This window comes from Linepithema humile, chromosome 4 (assembly GCF_040581485.1).
Source record: "Linepithema humile isolate Giens D197 chromosome 4, Lhum_UNIL_v1.0, whole genome shotgun sequence".
Taxonomy (NCBI): domain Eukaryota; kingdom Metazoa; phylum Arthropoda; class Insecta; order Hymenoptera; family Formicidae; genus Linepithema; species Linepithema humile.
Window position 1 is genome coordinate 3,586,518 of NC_090131.1, and position 25,291 is coordinate 3,611,808.

The window sequence follows — 25,291 nt, forward strand, 5'->3', positions numbered from 1 at the left end:
GCAGAGGCGGCCAGTAATCTGTGATTCAAAGAGAGCGATCCATCTTGCGACATGCCAGGATTCAATCGGCGGCATTTGTTTGTGAAATCAGTCCCGAAGGACTCTCTCTTTCTATCGTACCTCGCTCTTCCTCGTCCTCTCCCCTGTCCGATTCACCGATTGTCTCAGCGCGGGCAAAACCCGCAGGACCAAAGTACGTGAATGGAAAACGCCGGATTTGTTTTATCGAAAGTGGCGTGCAGGAAACGATCCTGATCCATAATTAACGAGAACGGATATGACAAACAAATTTGAGTACTTTATAGCGACATTAGTTGTGTGTGTACGAAGTCTAATACTTATAAGTGTTTAAATATGATTTTATCTCGAAATAAGAATTAATAATTAATTTTCTGGATAACGTTTAAAGAAATTGTTGGATGACGTCATCCGAAATATTTTCATCAGCGAGCGGCAAAGGAGCGCCGGCGGGGCGTGCCGCATGATCGACGCCAAGCAGGGCTAATAAGGCCATATATATTTATTCAGCTAGTCGGGGGTGGATTTTATATCCCTGGACAGGACTGGAGAGATACGAAGAGATGGAGGGAAGGAGAGAAAGGGAGAGGCGGAGGGAAAACGTCGGGGAGAAAAAGACGACGGCGCGGCTTAGCATTCGGAAAAACCGGAATATACCGACGATAGATTCGTGTGTCTGATCCGTGCCAGATCCCATAAAATGACCCTAGCCACGATCGAGTGCCCGCCGTGCCTGTGCCCCTGTAGTATCGCGCGCGAGAGACTACCCCAGAAAATTATTGCTCTCCTTATACATTCGTTGGTACTGCCGAATTGGAACCGAGTCGAATAAACTTGTGCTCTTTGGATACGATCGGGAAAGAACGATAAACGAAAAAGAGAATGACGTACGCGAGAAAAAAAAGAGACAAAACTGGAAATGAAAATATATGAGAAGAAAAAGTGATCCTTTGATGTCTTTTTGGAGAAGCTAGTAGAATCTACTCGAAAGAAACAAGTTTTGCGCGATTATAAAATAAAAATAAATGTTTATTTGAAAATAGAAAAATTGCAAAAGAGAGAGAGAGAGAGAGAGAAAGTTGATATTTAATCAAATTTTCATCAAGACTAGTAATTGTACATTTGTCAAAGAATAAATGGAAAGAATGAACGATGTATGTATAAAACGAAGAATATCGTTTAAATGGCTGCCATAAATATCAAGTGCCTCGTATCAGAAAAACTGCGCAGTGTTATCATTCTAGTTAGCGATAGAGGAAAGATACATAATCTTACAAAGAGCGCAAGACGTTATATATAACATGGAGCGTGCGAGTCGGTCTTATTGTAGCACGCAATCGCTGAATCATAAATATCGCGTTAGCTACAATTACCAGAAGAATAGTAACGGAATAACTTAATAAGCGGAGTCACTCGGGTATATGCAATAATGTTAACATTGCGCCAGGGTACATTACGCTAGACCCTCGAGCCGACTTTCCAATATATTAGCAATTATTACAATACATTACACGCTTACGCGCACGCTTTTTAATAATTGCCATAGTTAAATCTAATACCGCGCTGCTATTGTTTGTATCTCAGATTGTTGCAATAAAACTGTTGAGCAACGATGAAGTTGCCGTGAGTATCAGAGCATTACTGGTTGATTCTTCGATAATATGTATGTATATATATATATATATATATATATATATATATATACCTTATTTTTATTATATATATATGCATGGTAGGTAATGAGAAATAAAAGTAACAAAATTTTCCTATAATTGTATCAACTTTACATTTGTGTAATTTTAATAATTTGTCTCATTTTGTTGAAATAGAAATGTTTTAATATTTATATATATATATTAGCAAACATTTATAATATTAGAAGATAGATTTTATTAATCTTATGTTATTTTGCATTTTATGTTTGCAAATGTACAAATTACAATGCATTTGCCGCTGGCTTCTCACATCACTTCTAGTCGAGCTCTTTCTGCAAGCCGTAATGGTACTCGAGGAACCTGTAACCTTGCGTGATTTGAGCTGCGGAGTTAGTGAAGTGGCACGCAAACAGCAGCAAATTTCGCGGTTGCACCTTCCAAGCAAACCGCATGAATATCAGAGAATACAGGGTCAAGGCTGAAAATTGCCCGGATAGAAAATTAAATCAAGTAAAGAACTTATGCGCTATCGAATCTATCTTTATTGTCTTTTGTAAAAGAGTTAATCAAAAAGCCGCAGAAATAAAGTAAAATAAAAATATGTTACTTGCTTTAAAGATTTATTAGTTCACTATAATTAACAAAAAAAAATTTTTTTTAAAATAATGTAGTTTATAATATTTTACTATAATAATTTGCTTGTAAAATCGTTTGAGATCGGTATGCATCCCAAATATTCGCGGCGTGTTGCTCATTAAGAAATAAAACGGTTATTTGCTGCGCTCGAGCAGCAATTATTTTATGGGCCCTTTTCAGGCCCCTCTCCCTTCTTACTGTTCGCTATGCACCTTCTTGCTCTCTCGCGATACGTGATTATTATGAGATGGAGAATGAATTCTTCGAAAGGTCCACTGGAGCTATGTCAAACTCACCCACAGTCATTTTGCCGCTAATGATTTTTGGATGCTTTTGCGTGTCGGTTATAGTTGCTATGGGTATCGACCAGTTGAATACCGGGCCCCAGAAGTGTGTGCTTAAAAAGTAGTTCATTTTCCATAAATTATGCTCTTATGACGATCGTGCGAATACTAAAATATCGAATAAAGAGCCGTCTCGGAGAAAGAAAGAGAGAGAGAAAGGAAGGAGAAGAAGATAAACGTATCGTTTATCTATGTGTGTAATAAAATGATTTCATGCGTTAATTCTATACAATTTATAAATCAATTAAAACTGTATTTTTAATATTGGAAATTGAAAAACTATAAAGCACATTTACAAGCTTCGATATTTTTGCTGAGAAAAAAAAATCAATTTAAAATTTGTCAAAGCTACATATGAAATTTTATATTACGGTGGATGACTATTATTTGAAAAGAAACAGTGTTGATTAAACATAATCATTATAATTAGTTTTAGTTGCTCTTTTTTATACACACATATTAGAATATTAAATTAATTTATTTTAATAATTTATTGAGTGAACGTTACCTCATGAGATAATCTTTGGTTTCTTTGGTTAGCAGAGATTTTATTCGTTTAGACATGATGGAGGATATTGCGACACGTTTCCTATTTAAAAAAAAATTTTTTATTTGCGTTCGAAGTCATATGGCACGCAGAAAATTGATTATATTTATTTTACATATAACCTAAGCAGCTTTGACACTGACAGTTCCAACTGAAAGGCGTCTCGAGATCAAGCGATGATAAAGTTAATATCCAAGAACATTGTTGATTTCCAAGTAGCCGTCACTTCCGTTACCGTGAATTGCAATGCGATTTATCACAAGCGCGCGATCTCATTTATCGCCTCTAATTTCTAATCAATGATGATTTGCGCGATAATTTTCTGTTTAAATGTCTGTGTTTCACACGATTGATGCAATTGCACTATCACACCGTTTATATCTCTTTTAAGAAATTAAATTTCAAAGCGCAAACATACTTTCGAAGTACTGAAGCATGATAAGCGAAATGACGTTATCACGATAAAAGGTAAGAGTGTAAATCATTTCTCAGTATCAGCAATGCAATTTTTATATTTTTTACACTTTAATTTTAGATCGCTTCGAAACTAACATGCGTCTGTTATAATAATTCTAAAGCGCGCAGATTTTTCAGTCGGATCTGTAACTACTAAATGCTATCTGTGTAGCTGTCGCTCGAGTCATCAGAAAACCGGATTTCAAGTCGCGAGAGTCGTCTCTTGCGTCGCTGTTTACACTGTTTACGAGTGTCGACAGATACAGTTTCGAAATAGGCATATATTTTCTTGATGCACTCGCTGATCCGTGTATCAAGGTCGCCCATTTATCACCACGTACGATTTATCTATCCGATACAAATAGAACAGCGCGCAATCATCACACATGTTTATCGCATTTGCGACACACCTTGATTTACATATATTTCAATATTAAATCCATTTCATAATATGCGTATGTGCGTGTGTATAGAGAAAGATAGAGAGTGCGTTATAGATTTTTAATCTTTATAATTGTATATAATTTTGCATATAAATAATGATAACTTTGTAATAAGATATACTTTACAAAAAAATATATAATTTCCTGAAACATAATTGCTTGTGTTCCTTTTATTTACACAATCGATTTGCCAATTTTTTCACTGACTGATCATTAGACAAATTGCACGCACTGATCCATCTTTTCTCAAGACCCTTCGCCGTTCGTCGATCGATTTACATCATAGTTTATACGCATATTTATCACGATCCGGGCGTATACTTTTTTTACATCGGTTTTCGCAAGAGGCCACTCCCCTCATAATAAATGCACAAGTTATTATTTCGCGCGTATAATATTGATGGCGCTATGAATGTTGCATGGAGGGGTATGTGGCGCTCTGGACGCGGCTCAACGGGGGTGCAAACCAGCTCGCGTATATGGGGGTTGTAACGGAAAATGCTGCGGAACGCATGCGCTGCTACGGGAATGGTATTATTGATCTAAGAAGAGGATGGACTATGGGACCCTCGAAGACCAGCAGTGTGTCGAGGAGATCCCAGTACCCTTGGACTGACGATATTTCAAGTTCGATAAGAAGCATGATCGCTCCAGCCCCGAAATAATTTCTTTTTTATGTAGTAATAAATTGCATTATTTCATACAAGTTTTCGGCATGCTTTTCTATGCAAAATGTAATTGTTATATTTTATAATAATATGCTTCTAAGAGTGTTAGTTTTTTTTAGTATTATTATACTTTTGAATTTTATTTTCAATCAGTACTGCAAGATCTAAAAGATATTAATATTTATTTAGGTAATAACTGATCATCTTAATGTAAATTGTTAATAAAATATTCCCATTTTACTTTATAATTTTCAAAACAAGACATTTCAAATACAGACATTTTAAATATTTAATACTTACACTAAATGCAAATTGAATATAATCTTTATCTCTTTCTTTTATTTAAATTTTTGCAGTTTTATATCAACTCCTTGCGTATTGGCAAACCAATTTTTAGATCAAGAGAATAAAATTCTTTTATTTATTTAGTTATATAAAATATAATGCGAAAAAAAGCTTTTCTTCTTTACTTTATTCAATGTATCCAATTTTCAGGAAGATCTCGATTGTATATCACGCGCCCCAACGAGTGCTCAATATACACGCACCTAGGATCGACTGTTCCCTGCATATGCATTCCCGTATGTAGCATTCGCACGAGTGTTTCTCTCCCTTTCCGAAAGCAAATCCTTATCCCGCGGCCCCTAGGTCCCCCAGGTCACCATTCGAGGCACTCAAGAGTATTGCCACTATTTTTCGTTTCGCGTATTACGCCGTGCAGCATTTCGCGAAATTCCGGGAATGTCATTTACACGCGACACTCCCTTTGACGTGTATCAATATTTATTTTAACTTCTCAGTTGCTTCGAGATTGTTAAATTTATTATAAGTATATAATTCTTCGTTTTCAGAATTCAGAATTTATAGATTTAAATATATATATAATGTCGTTCAAAACACTATTTTTTTTAATAAATAATAAATTTACTTACAAGCAAAACTGCTAAAATTTTTTTACAAAAATAAAATGTTAATATATATTAAATTATAAAAAAGAAATACAATTTTATATTACAACGAGTTAAAACTATATCAAGAGAGAACAATTGTTTGAAGTTTCGACAATTTCATGAATTATTTGCGCGGAACGTAGAATCGCGAAGAATCGTCGCTTTGTCGAAACGAAGTTTTCTCTCTCACGCATTGATTCTTGCGAAGTACAAAGCAACAACACGCGATACATTCGCACGTATTTCATTTGTATTCGGCCGGAGAAAATGGCACGGCCTCTGATGTCTCTTGCTGACGCGCCCCGAAAAACCTTTTCTACTTCTCGGTCGTCGTCCCCGCTTGTGGGGTTTCCCTCGGCCCGTCGAGACTGATCTGAATGCGTCGTACGTATTTGCCAACACCCCCGCTACGCTCTTTTCAGAATCGGTCGTCGACAAGCACTCGTCGCTCCGCACACGACACGACTTTCATCCCTCTGCGAATAAAAAGTCGCGCGTCCACGTGAGTTCGACGGGAAATCGGCGTCGCCAAATCCGTCACGCACGAAAGTAACATGATTGTAAATTTAAAACTGCGTTTCTATTCATATATTCTATCCGGATGCTGAACTTATATTGAAATAAATATTAAAAAACAGATATTATAAAAAGTTTATAGAACAGTATGTTGTATTATAATATATATTAAATAATTCGTTAATAACTCACGATTGTTTTGCAATCATAAATTTCTGACCATATTTTTATGACTTTCATATTTTTGTCACGCTCGCGACTATTGCATTCCTCAATGTAAGTTTCATTAAAACTTCACTCACGATTTATAATTACCAATTGGACTTAAACATAAAATAAAAGCGTCCTTTCCTTCAGTAAAACCATTTTAAATTTGTGTCCGCTCTGACAATGCTTTTAATTACTCGCCCGCAGAGTTCGATGTACAGATCGAATTATAGGCTGCAATGCCGACGTATGAAATGGGCACTTCGATTGATACCAAGTTAATTAGTGTACAATTAAAGGAGGAATAATTGCTAGATTCGATCGCCCTAACGGAATGTCCGTTAAAATATTTACCAATTTATTTCTCTTTACTCTCTCATTTTATATATCATTATGGGCAAATTTGAAAATTTGTAAAATTGCGAGCATTTGATTACCATCGATTGTTCTCTCGTCCATTCTCGCGACACAAAAATCATTAATTTTATACAAGCTCTTTGCAGGACTTTGTATCGAATTTGCGCGCGGCTTAGTAATTCATACTTCTTAATTGTGGAATCGCGCTATCTGGTCGGGGTGTTGGTTTCTGTGCTTTTCGCGGGGAATAAAGGAATCTGACATTCTTGCAGGCGTTCTCTTGGTTACGCTCGTACATCAACGTCACTTAAAGTCAGGAAAATTTCTCTTAACAATTTTTCTCGCCGCGAGCTCCAGGCGCAAAAGAAATTGTCTGCAGGTATGTATCTTTCGGCGTAATAGCCGGATAAAATATGTCATATGATTTATATATCATATAAGTCAATGCGTTATACTGCCGGGTTTAATTTAAGAAAACTGTGTATTTTAGTTCAAGGATAAGTAATATTGAATTCAATTCAATTTAATCGCTATGTAAATATTTAATAAATTTTTATTTTTATATCTCATAATAACAAATTAAACTTTTGTGCTTGCTAATTCTTGCAAAGCTACTTAATGGTTCGTCGATCTAGATGAATATTCAATATTATCAATGAGTAAGATTCTTCGAAGTTTTTATCTAAAGAGAAAGAGAGATGGAGAGTCACAAAATTCCCGACATTCTCTCTGGTAATTAAATAACGACTTCAGACAGATAGACAAAGATACATGTTCCTCGCAGGTTTTTTGTTTATGTGGGCGTTTCAAGTAACTTTTTTTTTTAGAAATACTCTTATATTAAATTCATGAAAAATGTATATGTCTGTTACAACAAATCTGCTAGTAAAAATTCTTAAACCACTGCAGAATTCAATTTCTTACATATGCGCAAGCAAATAAGTTCGCGAAGAGATGTAGATGCAGGCAGAGTGGCATGGTGTGACCAAAGTATTGATTTTCCGCATTTGTCAGTACGCCGATGTAGTGCGTGCGGCAAAGCTATGACGTTCGATTCGTGAACCATTCAACGTACCCTCTTTTCCGATGCATTGCCGTAGCAGTCCCGCACTTAGGACAGGGCGGCATTCATGCGACGAGCGAATGCAAAGAGGATGCGTGGGCGGTTCGGCGGTCCGACCAGCCACGTGCAATCTCCGAAAAGCGTCGGGGAAGAGACTTATGAGGGCTACACGTGAATACGAACCATTATTCCGCGCGATAAAGCAATTTCCTCGCACTCACGGAATTATGTTTCTGCTATTTAGCATCGGCCCCGATATCAAGCGAGAAAGGAAAGGAGAATGCGGTGGAGAGTGTGGGGGGAAAGCGGCGGAGAGGATAGGAAATGCGAGTAGGGAAAGCTCGATGAACTACCGCGAAAACGGGAGAGCAAACGGAAATGGAAACTTCGTCGATAAGATCGTTGTTGCTGTACGTGCAAAACGATTCGTTATCGTCACCGATCGATCACAGGCGCAAAAGCCCGCTTTTTTAGAGTCTACTTTAATCTCGCTCCAGTTAGTGACTATTCATTCTTAAAACTTTCGTTTTGCTGCAGATTAAGGACCGTGTACAAATAATTTTATTTTTGAAAAACGTAGCTATTTATATATATATGATTACTCGGCAATTCATAAAGTTTCCATGCCACAAAAATACATTATATATCTTCTAAATTGTGAAATCTTTTCCCCACACATCTATAACTGTGTTTATAGAGATATGTGCATTTTCGTTACACTGTCCTTCAGTAAATGTGCGCGCGTACATGCGCTTCCTTTCCTCGCGCTTTCTCCTCTTCTTTGAGAAGTAATCACAATATGTATGAGAGGCGAGAAGACAGAAATCCGTCGAGATACGAAGCTCACATAGCACTCAGTTTTCTCATTGGAATTGCAACTAGTTCGCTCCCATGGCGAACTACATACATTATTCCATGCCCACTCGGTATGATTTTAGGCAAAAAATCGAAGGAGTACCTGCGAGTTCATCAGAAGATTTTCCTCGCTTTATATGTATTGAGTTTGTACATAATTGCAAGTTTTTCATCGAATTAAATTATAATGAGTTAAAATATTAGCTTAATCAAACATTAATTCAAATGATTCCTTTACTTTGCTTACACTGTAAAAAACTTCAGGAAATTTGCACAACTAAGATGTAAAAGTTACATGATAAATAACGGAAATATACTAAGTAAATAGTATAAAATTTATGAAATTATGTAGATTTATATTATATATTTAGTAAATTTCTATTATTTATTGTATAATTTTACATCTTAATTGTGCAAATTTACCGAATTTTTTAACAATATATATTCAATTATATGCAATGATACTTAAATCTCATACTTATGCTTGTGAATTATAATTACAATTACATTTTTAGATAAGATTGGCTTAAAATTTTTTTGTTTGCGCAGATTTCGCATACTTTGAACATTTACGTAGATTAACTGTTATTCGTAATATTAGAGACATTTCTTTATTTCCGATCTGCTTTGTTTGTAATAAAAATAATCGCGATCATGTTTTAAAAGCGATAAAATGTACGCACGGAAATGCGAAGATCCACCGTTCCGCAAACTACCCCCGCGTTCCCATAAATATGGAGTCTGGTCGAGGGGCTAGGTGGGACGAATAATATTCGTCGTGTTTTCCTTAGCTTCGTTGAATTATTATACGATTCATGTTTCGAATTGACTTACAAAATACAAAAGCGGAAAGAGCGGGATGTTATTGTACGGCGGGGAATCGCGAGCGATGGGAATATAGGCGGCGGACTGATATACCTCCGAGGTAAAACCGTGTATTTTTACAGAATTGCGTCCGCGATGCTTCACCATCCGCATGAACATCGCAGAAATGTGTATCGCGAATGAAGTTTTCCCGGCCCCTCAGTGACGAGTCCAAAGATCCAATGCAGATACAATTCGCGTGTGCGATTTGATCGCGATATTAAATATAGTCTTATACATAAATGTATAAGCCTAAATTTTTATGTGTGTGTTGTACACTGATTAAATACTGCACTATATCCAAGAGAGTTTGAATCTATGTGTTCGGACTGTCCACATTAATATAAGCGCCGAGCTCTCGTGGAGATTTCATTACTTCAAGTGTTAAATTCCACGCAACCATCACTGATAAACGAATACATTCTAAAATCTTCTTTTACCTTTGCACAGGCCGTGGGTAAAAGGGAATATAGGCACATATGAGATCAGATTCGACGATCCTTCTGTCCGGCTGATCGGCTTCCCGAGTTTCAAGGAGAGCCAAAGCTGGAACCAATAAAAATGCCCGGCATTCTCCGGCTCTTACGGCTCATCCGCCGCTCCGTTCGTGGACCGTAGCACGCGCCTTCATCTTCTCTGCCGTCTTCCCTTCCCTCTTTTCGGTGCCTTTTCTCCCCCCTTCCTTTCCATTCCTTACCTTTCCGTCCTTTCCGCCCGAATCCTCCTCCCGTGCCACGCTGCTCGTACCTTCCTTGTCCTTTCTCGAAGCCCATCAAAGACTAACCAAATATTTGGCGAGGTCCTCCACCCATCCCTCCCAGAGGAGGTGGTGGCTGCCCGGCGCTTTAAACGTTACTGTTTCACCCCACACGGGAAGAACGGGAAAAGTGCGAGGAGAAGCTGGCTAGAAACTCTTTTGTATCAATTCCAAACTGTCGCAACGAGATCGAGCGTTGTGTTGGTTTTCTTTTTCTTTTCTTTCTGACAGCATGTTCGTGCCTTTCGACGACCGTCTTACAGTAGCAAGGAATGAAAAATGTTAACGATTCAATCAATTCACACACACGCAGATTATTTTACGTTTATATTGGTGAGTGTATAGAATTTCTCAAAATTCGTGAATTAAAGCGTATTAAATGGAAAAATTCTCGAAAAATTAAGTAATTAAAATCTTTACAATTTTTTAAACAATAGTTTTTGAAACATAAGGATTTAACACTGGTCAAAATCACACAATTTAGATTTACATTTACATCAGTGAATTAGATTGTTTAGAATAAAATGAAACGGCAAAAACTTTTGTAGCTTAATTTTTTAAGAATTTTTCCACTATATTTTCACCAATTTTGAAACATTTTATACATTTTTTATCACACTTGTAAAATTGCATACTTTTAACTATAAATTTCTTAAACAATTTAAAATATCTCTTCTGTCTTTTTTATCTTTTCAATCACTACTTTGCGAAATACAAGGAGCGTCATTGATTGATTCCTTGCTAATTAAATACCGAAGAGAACAGTACACGCTGCCGCGGTCCAAAGAGAGGTACGGCGAATTCACCGTAGAAAAAGAAACTTGTGGGATTAGAAAAAAGGATCAGCGAGAGAGATCGAAAAAGAACGTGTCAATCTGGATAAACCCCTGTACTAACTGTCTTTCTTTACATTTGAATTGCTTTGTATAAAAAGTCTTGTCTGAATATTCATAGAATAATCGAAGAAAAAGAAGAGTAAATAAAATAAACATGAAAATTGACGTGAGAATTTGTCGATAAGAAATTGAAACTGATTTTTCTTTTCCTCCTTGTAATAGCATCGCCGTCTCATTCAGCAAGATCACACTAGCAAGAAGAATGGTGTTTGCGGTGTCGAAAACTTGTCTACAGAGCGCTAAAGAAACTTTCTGCGAACAGAAATCTGGAGTTTAATTTTGATAGAAGCCTGATAGCAGCGACGCTTAGTCCGAGAAATTAATTAGTAACGGATGTATCGACAAAAGTAATTTCAAATGTTATCAAACTTAATTATTAATCAATTATATTGGTCGCAAAAAGCAATTTAGAATCATTAGCGAGTGCGCAGAAATTAATTAGCCGCAGTAATTAGCCGTTTGTTTCTTTTAGAAGCGATTTAAAATATCGTGAGCAATATTTGACGACTGCTCGCTAGTTTCGAAAACGTAATTTGTGTCGCTGGAAAGCTGGACGTATTGCTTCTCTCCTCGCAGAAGTAGTAACGAGGGACCCGTCTTTCTTCTTTTTCTTTTTCTTCTCCCCATCTCCATCCATCGCTTGGATTCACCTTCTTCTCCTTATTCTTTCCAACGTCCTTCTCGTCTGTCAGCGCTTCGTGTTGGTGGAAGCGCTTCGGATTCGCGACAGAGGGTTCGTTAATGAGCAAATATAGGGTGTCCATTAAGTTAGCGACAATCGATGCATTGTACAATCTCTCCGTAAATCGGACAGTATTTACCGTCAGCGTGGATTTGTTCAAATTTTCGATTAGCGGGAAACAATATGTCACTAGGTAAGAGAGAGCATAATTATGTATTTAAATATATTTCTCGCTATTTTTTCAAATAATGTTCCACATATTGTAATTTTGTTCTATTTCAATAATTAAAAAATGCAAATTTTTCGATCAAATGTATTGCTCGTGCAAGTAAATCATGTAATTTATTTATTTTCTTTAATTTCACTTATTATTTTTGCAATGATTCCTCAAGCAGCGTTTCTCTTTCGCTATAACAATATATAAATATATATAAATATAAACTTTCATAAATTATAATAACGCATCGTTTAAATATTTAATATTATTTGAATATGAAAGCAAGAAAATTCAGATTAAAAGAATTACATTATTTATCTACATCAATACAGTATATAATGTAGTCAATATTGTAATTCAAAAGTTAATCAAAAATTTCGTGAAAGAGACTGTTTCAAACGTTTCTGCGAGATTCGTTATCGTGCTTCGCAACGGCGATTGCGAATGTGTCGAGTTTTGAAAGACTACCACCGGCAATGGCCGAAGTCCTTTTTAAGGCAGAAAGGAACTCTCTTTGACTTTCTATCCGCCGATGCGACTGGCGGCGCATTCAATTCGCTAACGAGCACCCGTGATTAGCCGGCCACTGTCCAAGGGTTGGCCTATCCCTCCCGATTCACCCTCTCATTACCCACGAGCCCCGGTAATTTCACGGGACAGTCGGTCTAAATTAGCCGGCAGTTTATACGGCGGGACGTTCGAGGCATTCCTAGTAAACCTGAAAAGCCGTCAACTGCGAGCCGCACGCCGAGCTGATGTGGACCGATCTCTTTGTCGATCAGTCGCATTATACGACGGGAGGCCTTGCTGCAGCTGGAACCAATCGCGTTTAATGCCATAATCTTTACGTACTCTTCGCAGTTTGAGACTACAGTTTGAGACCGTATGACGAGACAACGCAGGATATTTGTAAATATTTTAGATTTTTCTAAATATTGAATTAAATATATGAAATACGGCAAATATCCCATTTAATTATCCGATAAATCAAATTTGAGGGGGAATAATGCAATATAAAAAATGTTCATAATTTACAATTGCACTATAATGTATAACGTGAGCACATTAATACATCGGTGTTTCAAAGAGATAATTGGTGGCGATCTAATTTTTCCATAAAAAAGGTATTTTTAAAGAAATTGTTTACCAGTCGTAGCTAGTTTCGGCGAATTGTAACAAACGTAAGCAACGTTTGCTCTGGAATTAGCCTCCGACGTTAAGCCTGGGGCGAAAAGGAGGGAGAAGACAAACCGAAAACGAAAGGAAAAAGAAGCAAAGAGGAAAGTGTTCGGTAGATTGCTTCTGATAGATAATAAAGAGAGCATTTCTCCAAGGGATTGCTACAGTGCGATGGTAACAGCGCCATCGGCCGTGTCTGTCCGCTGACAGATATTATAAGTAATTTCGCTGAAGAGAGGGAAAGAAGAGAGCAAGAGCAAAAGTACAAAGATGTGCGGCGGAAGAATGGTACTTGGGTTTATAAGCGTACAGCATGACACCAGCTTCATAATTTTGTTCTCATCTATACCGTCGCGTTTGATCCCTTTTATTCCCGTCTAAAAAGATGAATCATAGTTTGACTTATGTCTGACTTTATAGATAAGATCGGAATGTACTGGTTCAGTATGCATTGTCAGTATCGTCAAATTATATTATACTCTTTGAGTTAATAAATAAATAAAAATATAAAAACTTTTATCAATTAAGCTGCAGAACATCTATACGTACTTTTCATTACAAAAATATCTAAATTTTAATATTCAAAAATTCTCACAAAAATTTTTATAAGTTAAACTTCAAGAGAAATGTATACACTGAGGAAAAAAAGTTGTTGAAATTGCTATATACATTTAATTGACTTCATTCCTTTAGTTCAAATATTTATGTTTTTAAGCAAACGTAACATATAATTTAAAACAATAGAATTTTGTTGATAATTAATTCAGTAAATAATAAATTTTATGGTTCTAAATAATTTACTCTGTTAATCTGTATGTATGTCTAAAATGTATTTAGTAATTTCAACAACTTTTTTTTCTCAGTGTATACATAAAATTTTGATAATTTTGTCATAAAAATATTTGAAATCAAATATTAAAAAACTGTGATAAAAGATTGCAATCTTAGGTGAATTTCTACTATTTACGAAAGAAAGTTATAATTCTTAATATTCTTAATCTTCTTTCTCTATTTTCTAAACATTACGCTATTACGTTATTACACCTTGACAACAGAATGTGTCATTAAAAGAGAGTGAGTTTTAACAAAGCCGAAGTCGGATTTGCGTCAGAAGGGATGGAAACTGGATGGGGGAGTGCTCGGATCGCTGGTAAGCACTGATAACGCGTGCCTGCCGGTTGTTATGTCTCTCGAGAATCCCGTTTTGGTCGGAAAAGGCGGGATAACTAGGTGGAAAGGTTGGGGCAGTTTAATTAAAAGAAACCTCCTCGTTCGAAGGCGCGAGATCGTACGAATTACAACTACGGTAAGAGTGTAGGCAATCTTTATGACGAAAGTGTACCAACGACGACCAGAGCCTGTGAGATAGGCCTAAAAGCACCGTATTTACGACCTGTTTCCTTGATCGTTTATGTTTTTCGAGATTATTTTATGAAACTAATTTGTTTCATAATATATTGGGGTTTGCAAATAAAAATGTGCTCGCGTAAACGGACTAATTCTTAAAATTATGAAAGTACTCTGACTTGTATAGCATCGTTATACTTTAATAAGTACTTTAAAATGGAGGTCAGCAAAGTTTTGCTTGAAGAAACACAATAACTGAAATGCTTCGTGTTTGTTCAAAAAGCTGTCGATAAAATGCAAAAACATCGACGGATTAAAAGTTAATAAGCGAGCAACGAACGCCGGGCATCCCGCTTCCAGCAGAAATTGCTACTTCTTCTTAACGCTCTTCTCAATGCTCGCAAATCATTTCTGAATCGAGAAAGTTACCAGGCGTAAGTTCGAGATATATTTTTGCAGCTCCGTGCACACACAAGCTAGTTAAACACACAGATACGTATGTATACACGTCACCAATATACTCGCGCGCAACCGCTCGTCATGTGTCCCGAATAAACGGCGCTCTCTCGACACGCTCCGGGATGAAACTACGGGGAAAGATTGCAGAACTCCGGCAGAACTCTCGTGAACATAATTTTTGTATTGTTTGCGGCGGGGTCGGCTATTATGGATTCCGCAAGACGCTATGTGCCGAAGTATAACTGTAATAACTAAAATTATGGCCGAATATCACGATAGAAAATTTCTTGTTTCGAGAAGTCGGTTCGTCTCTACAATTCAGAGTAAAGTTCGCCATTGAATTTATTCTGCGATATAAGAACGCAATTTAAAGTTTTGCGCGGATATAATAAATTCAGAATGCACATTTCTAACAAATATTATCTTGAAAAAAATATCGTAATACCATCCTCGTAATTTTACGATGGGGCATTAAATATATATATGTTTAAGTGTATAATGTGATAATTATATGTATGATAATATCATATAATGTATAATTATTTATGATAATAATTAACGCGTAATGGTAATAAAGAAACTAATGGGAGAATCGGCATTGCGTTGCGGTAGTGTAGCGATCGTTTTCCAGCACAAATGATACCCTAAACGCGCATGTTCCGCGGCTCATTAACCAAATGGGCCTTAAAATGCGCGATAAAAATCACCCCAGCGTAACATTCACCTCGGCGATATTAGCATAAAGGGTTAGTCGGTGCGCCCCTTATGCATTGCAATGAGTTTCACGCGTGTTAGCTCGAGTAACAGGTAGGCCGACAGGTGATTCGTCTGCATAATATAATAATGGATCTAGTATACACCTGAGTGAAAGGGCCTCTATATCCTTACGAAGGGTTGCGGAGCGCTCTAATGAAAAATGAGCATGTAATTTCCGTTTCGTTAGCTGTGCGTGCTGTATACAAATATTGATTTATAACTGCTGAAATAATATTTTCGAATATTTATTCTGCGCGCGCACAAGTAGGAATCTATTCTATTTAAATATATGTTTTGTAGAATATTTTTCATCTATTCAACAAGTCACAATCTGTTTAACTTGTTTGACGATTCTATCATTTTCTCGACTTTTTTTTTTTTGCTGCCTTTAGCGTCTGACGATTGTACTGAATTACCAATTGCTAACAACTGCGCTCAATCGCTCGGAATAACGATGGCAGTCGGAGGAAAAAGTCAGCGTATCAGAACCATTCGTTACATGTTTCTACATAAGAAAGAGTCATTTATCATCGTCTAAATCATCATACGTTATTTAATTACGTTGTGATTTATATGATGAATCGGAGAAATTCTCTTTCAATGAGTTAAAAATATAAGCTATAAAGCCACAATTTTTGAAGAGCTATAATATTTCCTTAAAATTAAATGCAAAGTTTTGAAAATTATATTTTTTTCTACCATTTGTCCTACATTTAGCGGGGTAATATGCCAAGTCTTTATTTTTAATCGCGACACAGGCGTCCTTCGAAGTTCACGCCGCAGGATATTCCGGCTGCGAACATCGGTTCTCCGATTTCATTCCCGTAATCCGTTCTTAAGCAGCGTTCTCCCTTTTTTTTACGAGCCTCTAGCCTTCGTTCACGCTAGCCGGTCGAGATAACGCCAGCTTTATTATAGATTGACCCCGGGCACTCGACCCCTACCTTCTTCTCCCGTCGTCTCTTCTCCCTCTTTGTGTCTCCCCCGATGTCCCTGCCGGCAACCCCAGGGACACTCTCGCCCATCTACAGTCCACACCCTTTGCACCATTTATCTCGATCGTTTGCATCGAACGAGAGCACCGGACTCGCCGTAAAGTTGTGTGTCGCTCGCCTTATTACAAATGATATTAAAATTACCTGATCCCATTTTCAACATTTTAGTATTTATTCTTCGAATTGCAACATTCACTCGACAGATATATGTATCTTTATCTACGCAGCAACTAAACAGCATTTACACGAAGATAAAATTTCAGCTTTTACTAAACGACAAATACAGCAAAATTAGGAGATAAGAAAAGACATCAGGCTGAAGGACACAGCTTGCAGCTGCATTTAGATTCATTATAAATACAGAGACGGCATTGGCGGTAAATTCAATATTAAAAGTCGCGATTAGACCGTAAAAATAAGCATTCTCGTCATGCCGTGACTCAAGTCGGGCAGCCGGAGTAAGAGAATGTAGCCGAGGAAACGAGCGCTGTAGGGGATCGAAGAAGACGCGGAGGCGGGTGGAAAAGCGTCGTTCCTTGCCGGGGCGCGGTGCTGCAAGAGAGAGTAGCGGAGGGTGATCTCACCCCCTCGCTCTCTCAGTCGCTCGCACAGAACTCGGTGGGGGATTGCCGTGTGGCAATCAATGCCGTTGAATTAACGCCTGGCTGCCCGTTTGCGGGAAAAGTAAGATTAAAAGAAAGAAGGAATGGACGCCAACTACCCCGCAGCAAGCGAGCGAGCGGGCGCACGCGGGGGCGGCGAGGGGGCGGAGGCGCGAGCATGTCTATAACGCCGGCCGGTTTCGCAGTCGTCTTTATTTTGCTGTTCGCTTTGCCTTCCGCCTGGCGTCGCACGAGCCCTCGTGTCGTGTTCCTCGTCGTGGACGTTAACGACTCTTTCATTTCTGACGGATATACACGCGTTTAATAATAGACATTTCTCACCGCGTCGATATACTTTAACTTCATAATGTAAAGACTGCTTCTTTTTTCGGAATTATAAAATTATTATTAAATCTTACAAGTTATTTTATATTTATATAGTTTCTTTGCTTTTTACTTACTAAAATGTTAAACGTTGTTCATGCTTCATGTTTTCAGTCATATGACACAGTTTGTGTAATATTTTATATCTATTTCATCAAAAAAATACATGATAAATGTAACTACAAAGAGTACAAAGAAGATATGTACTTAAAAAATGCGAAATGAATTCGCTTTATCAACCTGCTGTTGATATTCCAGGAACGTTAAGAGGATCTCATGAGGGACCTGAACCCTACTTTAGAACAGAGCTTTTAAGCTTCCTAGACGAAGGAATGTTTCGATCTTCGTGCTTAGACCCTTCAGTTCTTGAGTAACCACGGGATATCGGCTTATCGGCTGCTTTGGCAGACTGTGTACAAAGGAACCACATTGTTTATCTACTCGTTTATTCGATCGATCCATCTAGTCCCAAACGCGTTTGCAAAATAATGTAAATTCTTTATACAGCATAATTAATTACTGAAGTAATCATCGATCTTAGTGCAAGGAAAAAACCATGTTTTCATCGTCATTGTCAGATTAATACTCTTCAAAGTATAATCCCGAGAAACATATAAGAATTGAAAACATCTCAGCGTGTTGCGTGTTGGGCGGGCGAGTAATTGCAGCCGAGATTTTTTTCGCGAACGCGTGGAGCACGCAGTATCGACTGCGAGCGCGATAATATTTCTCGAGCTGATATATGGTCGTGCTTTATGGCTAACACTTTTCTCTCCCCGCGGATCCGCGCCGGGTAGATCGTTTTCCAGGCGCGCTGGAAGCTCGTCTCAATCAGAGAGGGACCCGCTACCACCCGCCGCGTGATTGGTGGTAGCGATGGATCATTTTTTAAGTCCCACTGCCTGCTCCCTTCCGATAAGGGTGAGCCTTTAGGATCGGCCTCATTCCGGAATGGCCGCGACAGTCATGAGGGACGGACTGAAATTTAGTTTAAAGCTTCATCATTGGCTGCCTCCCTCCGTTTTACCCGTTTTGCATGTGTGTCGCGCATGTGCATACGCAACCCTTTGCCGAAGGGTCGCAACCCTCACCCTTTCTTGGCGAAAATTAAAAAGCTATCCCTAACTGTGACATTGGTCGATGTATCTGTTCAGGCAACATATATGCAATTGAACTTTGAAAGTACTGACAGTTATATTTTAATTTTAGCTTACAAATGTTTATCAAAGTAATTATTATAGTTTAAATAATGTTAGTAATGCTACGATGTACATGTATCAACCCGAGAAATATGCACTCGTCGATATTATATATTTGTGAAATAAATCTTCTTACAATTTGTATATACAACACAACATGTAGAAATATTTTTTCCCTTTATTTTATCTTAATAATTTTAGCAAACTTGATATTATTTCAGCCAACAGTTTCTTATTGCTTATTCAAAACTGCTCTATTTGGAATCTGCGCATGAGCATACGCAACCCTTTGTATTTTCATGCAAGATCATTGGTCAACGGAAACTCTCTACTTTGCATACACATCTCGCGCATGTGCGCGCGTGACCCTTTTTGAAGGGTAGATCGCACCCTTACCGTTTTACAATTTAAACCGTGAAGGGAGTTCCTTCCGAGAAACTCGATTGGCTGATATTCGCCTCGTGATGTGATTCGTTATGTGCTTTCCTTTATATCAGTGAGTTTAACGCCGTCGTTCTATTTTAAAATGTAAAAGTGTTAAAAATATAATACACGTAAATAAATAAATACTTAAAATAAACATATCTAATTACTTTTGAAATATATTATGTGTGTGGCTTATATCTGTATTATTTCTTATTTTTATACCTGTTACTTATTTTTATATCGATGAATTTTTATCATATTTTTTCAAACGTTTATTTTTTAAACATTTTCTCGTGGCAGTGCTAATTTTAACTGCCTTTGCTATTGGAGTCATAGTTGCAAAAAAATATTGCGCTTGCTTCATGGAGACAATCGTGAGGGTTACAATGGGAATGGTCTACGAGCGGTTAATGAAACCAAATCCGTTTAGGACGAATACTGTGGGAGTAGAACGACTGAATGGTTCGTTAGACGGTTTGCATTAAAACAATAACGGACGCTTCCCTACTACGAAAAGATTTATTTAAGCGTTTTGCGAACGAGAAATCGTGTGTGTGTGTTATAAATTTTGAGGAATAAATCACATATTTGACATTTAAATTCAAACATATAATAATATAAATAATTGGAAAACTATATAATACGTATTAAATAGATAATATTAATTGACTTTAATAATATTCGTAGATTGTGTTATTTTTTAATTTATTTAATTTTTATAGATTATATTATTACTCAATATTAAGTTGTTATTAGAAAATCTGAGTGCTGAATATTTTTCGCATAATTCGCTTCGCGTGTTCGCAGCAGATACTTTGCCAATTTCCACGAACACCGGGGGTGCTGATGTTAACTGAACGATCGCGTGAGCAAGACGGTGGTGGTTTTAGCCACTTAGGATTCTCGAACGCGTCGATGCATAAGTGCCTCTTACCCTTTCGAGAAAGAAGGTAAATATTTTTCCATTTCCTTATTTTTTAAAAATATGTGCAGAAATTGAAGAAAAAGATGATAATTTAATCAGTAAAATATATTCTAAAGAACTCTCCTCTAAGTCGCTATGAAAACATGTATCACTTGCAGCAAATCAACTTTCATTAACGATTTAAATAATCGCATTTGATGAGGAATCGCTAATGCTCCCTTTCCTCAAGATCATATCTCAAAATGAACAGAATTTATTAGATTCGCTATTATCAGCAAGAAAACACGAGAATTTCATGGGCATTACTTTGCAAAAACACGTAAATTTTTTTGTTCTCGCTAGAAGAAGACTGCATAAAAGTTAATTAAATATCGCTGGCGCGTCTGATTATATTTAGCATAATCAAGATCATCTATCTTTCACATTTCCCTTTAATTTTCCGCAGATGTGCGTCGTTCTTACATAACGCGCTTCACACTGAATAAGAGATCGCACTTCGATCATCGATAAGACACTAGTACGAGATTTCGATGAAATCATCACGGCTGCTCGCACCGGCAGTGCCTTGTACTTCGTCTGATCATAAATAAACATGAACAGTTCTGCAACTACAACATATTTTTCGCCGTTTGCATATTACGGTATTTTTATCGTCATCGAGTTTGCTTCGAACACGATGTTTGTCGGTTACATGAAAATGCATTGGCAGGATGGATGCATGTTATTACATGTTACATTACATTATAAATTTATTTTCCTCCTTTCTTTTGCTCGACTTTATTACACGGAAGTTGCTTTTATCTGTATTCGCACCTCTTTAATTTCCAGCAAATAAATGCTAATTCCTTCTCTCGCAATTATGGTAAGCGATCGCGAACAAAATCGTCAATGATAAGAAAACTACACAAGTTAATAAAATAACAATGTGCTAAATAATTGAAGCATATTTTATTATCATATATAAATATAAATAAGAATCAACAATTATTGTGTTATATTTCTCTATTTTTTTTTAATTTTAGATATTGTAGTTGTACTATATGTATATATGATACATTCAATATAATGTAAGTGATACATGTTCGATTGATATTTTAAGTAAATATGAGTCCAATTTAATAAAATTAACTAATTTTACAATTGAAAAAAATTAATTTCATCAATTAAATGACAAAATTTATCCAAGTTATAATAAAGTGATTATATCTTAATCTTTTTTATTCAAATTTCTGTAAACTTACGAGACATAATTTGAAATTGTAGCTTGCTTCCTGAACGTATATTTTTTCTTATATTCTCATAAATATGCACGAATAGCTACTTATTTTACAATGCAAGGTATTTTCCTCGTATGCATTTCCAGATAAATCTGGATATAACGTAAGAAAGTGCATTTATTACAAGAGATTTTTAATGATTAATTATACTTTATAATACATTTTCCATCTACAGCTATCATATTACCCATTTATAGATACAAATTCTAACTATATGTTTTTTATTTGTATCATAATTATAAATTATCTATCTTAAATGTTATTAAACAAGTAATGTACAAGAATGCTGCTAGAATTTAATAATGCTAACAATGAGTTTATTGTATTCTGTTAATTTTGAATATGTTTTTTGTTAATTTGTAATTCAAAATTGTGAGAAGAGTAGCATTTAAATAAATTTTTTCTCAAGAAAAATTATGTCCAGGTCTATTGAAGAGTATATTTTGTAAATATTTTATGTAATATCCGAAAGATAATATTTGTATCAATCTTTGTATTGTGTTATGTTATGCGATGATGATAATGTAGTAAACGCAACGAATAGCGTATTTAGTCGGCCTTTAATATTTATCACAGCAATTATTTTCCACTTTACGCTTTTATACTCAGCAAGTTCCACAGCCGCTCGATTTTTCCCCTAATTATCCGCGACTAGACGGCCCGTCTACATAATGTGTGCCTCGCGGTTCGATAAAATCGCCTTTTCTTTCTTCGCCGCGTGCCTTCTAATGTTCTTCGCGCTTAAATGTATGCACTTTTACCGTATAACGCATCCTCTATTCCGTTGCGCCGCACGATTCAGCTCTCATCCTCAGGATGTGAATACGTCATTGCCGGCGGCCATATGGAAAATGTATCTGCTAAACGCTATCGCGGTCGTCCATTAAGGCGGACTTTTATACGAAACGTGCGCGCTGCGGGGTTCCTTCGGCCGTTTTAGTAGCCGCATTAATTAATTAAAGTAGCTACATCGCCGGGTGCTAATGAGCGAACGCGGTCGTAAATTAACTCGGCAATTACCGCTGCTTTATTGCACTCAATGTCAACGTTATCAATAAATGCAGATCTATTCATGCAGGAATCAGGAAATGCATGCGAGATCGATAGTTCGATGACTGGTGTTTTCTGTGGTACGATGGTATTTTTTAATTCTGTATTGATAACGTGATAATGTAACAAACAATCAACCCGAATAAAATCCGCGATGTGAAAGTCTGTGTAAAAGACGTCATGTGTTCCGCGAGTTAAATCGTATTTTTCGAGATTTTTCTAATGCAGTATTTGATGTTGTAAAATCATAACATGTCTCTAAGAAAAACAAATATTCACGATCTTAAAAAGTATTTTACAATACTTTAAAAAGTAATTGTTAATAATTAATAAACAAATAATTTCTTTTCTCTCGATATAAAAATATCGTATGAAATATTTTGAGAGAGCGGATTTAATTCCATTATAGTAGAGGAGGTTCGATAATCGAATAAAACTTTTTTAAAACAAAATATATCTACATGGAAAATTCGTAAGAACGCGATAGCGTAAGTTAAGAAAGCAATCGTAAATCTAAAAGCCATCCGAGAAGTACCGTGAAAACTGAACGGCGCGCAAGATGGTGGCTCACACGTGTTCATTAATAGCATACGTTGGTTCCCGCCGATGGTGTTCCCGGGGCTTTCGCGCGAGAGAGCCGTCCCTTCGGTCGCAGAAAAGTTGCCGGCAAGTAAAAGCACGAACATCGTCGCCTCGCCCGCAATTCCGAGTAACTTCGCTTGCCAGTCGCCACCGCCGCTTCTGGCTCGCGGAAAATGTATCTATCCGTAAACTTGCTTCGGGACGTACTAGCTAACCCACGCCACGTGTATGTAGCGCGGCTATGTACTGCCGAGCGCGGCGAGATGGGACCGGCGGTTGTCGAGATTCGGTGCAAAAAAGTTCGGCAAACGAGGAAATCTCGAAACTGCGACGCGAACTTTCTCTAACGATACCCGGCAGTATCATCGCGGGCTTAAACGCGGTTATTACAAGTCTCGGCCGCGCGGGTTGCCGCGCCGATCGATCGCTTGCGATCACGATTGACAATTTTTAATAGGAAAAATACCGACGGAAAATTTATTCTTAAAATGGCATGTATCTCATCAGTCTCGTGCCAAGTTAATTCATATCGCTTCTACAAGATTGATAGAAATCTAAATTTTTAACACGACGGATCAACGTGACAAAACAATATGATTCAGTAGAGTTTTGTTCCAGACTCGACTTCAACGTCAACTCTTGTAATCAACTTGTCGTAATAAAGATTTCGAATTTCTGGCAGTCGAGTATGTAAGACCGGGTGGCGGCACGAAATTACGACGAAAGGAAAAGGATAGCCGTAACTCATCCCTGCCTCGGAGAACGTTTTTAGGTCGCGTAGTAAGGCGGGGGGTGTCTGGATGCTGCCGCATCGATCCGATACATCACAGGGGCATTTACATCCCCCACTCGCCCTCGTCTTACACTGCCTCTCCCTTTCCTTCCTTCTTTCTCTCTCCCTTCTAAAGCTCCGTCTCGACCTCACAATCGCACCGCCGGGGTGGTTTCTCCCGTGCGGCCGCTTATGCCGCCACTTTCCTGGGGGCGCTTGCGCAAGCCCACTTCCCTCTCCTCCCTTCTTCCCGCCACCACCCCGTCTTTGCAACTACCAGAACCCCTCGCAACCCCCGTCCTCTCGACGCACCGCTCGACGATGCAACGGCCATTGTCTACGCGTCAAATCTTTCCACCCCCAAGCAGAACGACACTCCACCCGGTCGCGGAGAGAAGCGGTCGTTTACACGATTTTTGGAACTTCCGATCGTGCGATCGAGAGCTTCTACGACGGCGATGTGCTCGAGAAAAATGTCGCGTCTTCGTATCGGGCGCGAGAGAGCGACGATCGAGAAAGATTTCCCCGCTTGCGATTTAAGACTCCTTTTCGAAGCGTTCGCGTTTATTCGAACGGGGGATTTCCGAGATGTTTCATTTCGCGTTATCCAGAAGATATTGGAAAACCGCTAGTTTATTTTATTATCGTTATTACGTCAAATTTAAAGTGTTATTGCGATATTCAATTATGATAAAATGTTCTCTCTTACGGTTTTAATAATGCTAAAAAAATCTTTTTATGTTTTTATAATTGCATTCGCATTATCTTTTAGTACAGTAAACACGTTAAATCGATATGCTATTTCTCATTGCGTTCCGCGTGATATGACGATTATTTTGTATCATTGATCACTGTTACTACTTGTCCTGTTATTATCATTTCTATTACTATTGTTACTAGTCTGCAATTGTTACTAGTCTACTTTTACTGAACGTGATCTCATAGCTGAAGCATCATGGAACTTCATTATAGATAGCGTTTTGTTCGGCTGTAATTATTTCTACACAACAATTTTCACTCATCTGCACGGCGTCCGGGAAATCGTAGGATTGTAATAAATAAATGCGTAATGACGATATGCACCACATACCACACGGAAAACGTCCGATTTTTACGCTTGCGGCTCATCACTCGGCCACGCACCACGCGTGTCGAAACATCAAACAGACCGGGAGTTTTTCATTCTGATTGTTGCGCGCCGCGCAAT

At 37.6% G+C, this 25,291-nt stretch overlaps 1 protein-coding gene across 7 annotated transcripts in view; it reads right to left on the bottom strand.

Annotated features, from left to right (window-relative positions):
* Positions 1-1,884: 1,884 nt before the first annotated feature.
* Positions 1,885-25,291, bottom strand: part of LOC105670108 (mitochondrial pyruvate carrier 1-like) — a 105,385-nt gene continuing 81,978 nt past the window's right edge. For 3 of the 7 annotated variants that reach the window (XM_067354614.1, XM_012363448.2, XM_012363449.2), the window contains 3 exons: positions 3,162-3,242; positions 2,606-2,706; positions 1,885-2,151 (listed from right to left, as the gene is read on the bottom strand). In XM_067354614.1, the coding sequence (XP_067210715.1) occupies positions 1,991-2,151; positions 2,606-2,706; positions 3,162-3,242 (343 nt within the window). In that variant the 3' untranslated portion in view covers positions 1,885-1,990. The other 4 variants (XM_067354616.1, XM_012363452.2, XM_012363451.2 and 1 more) reach the window with 4 other exon arrangements.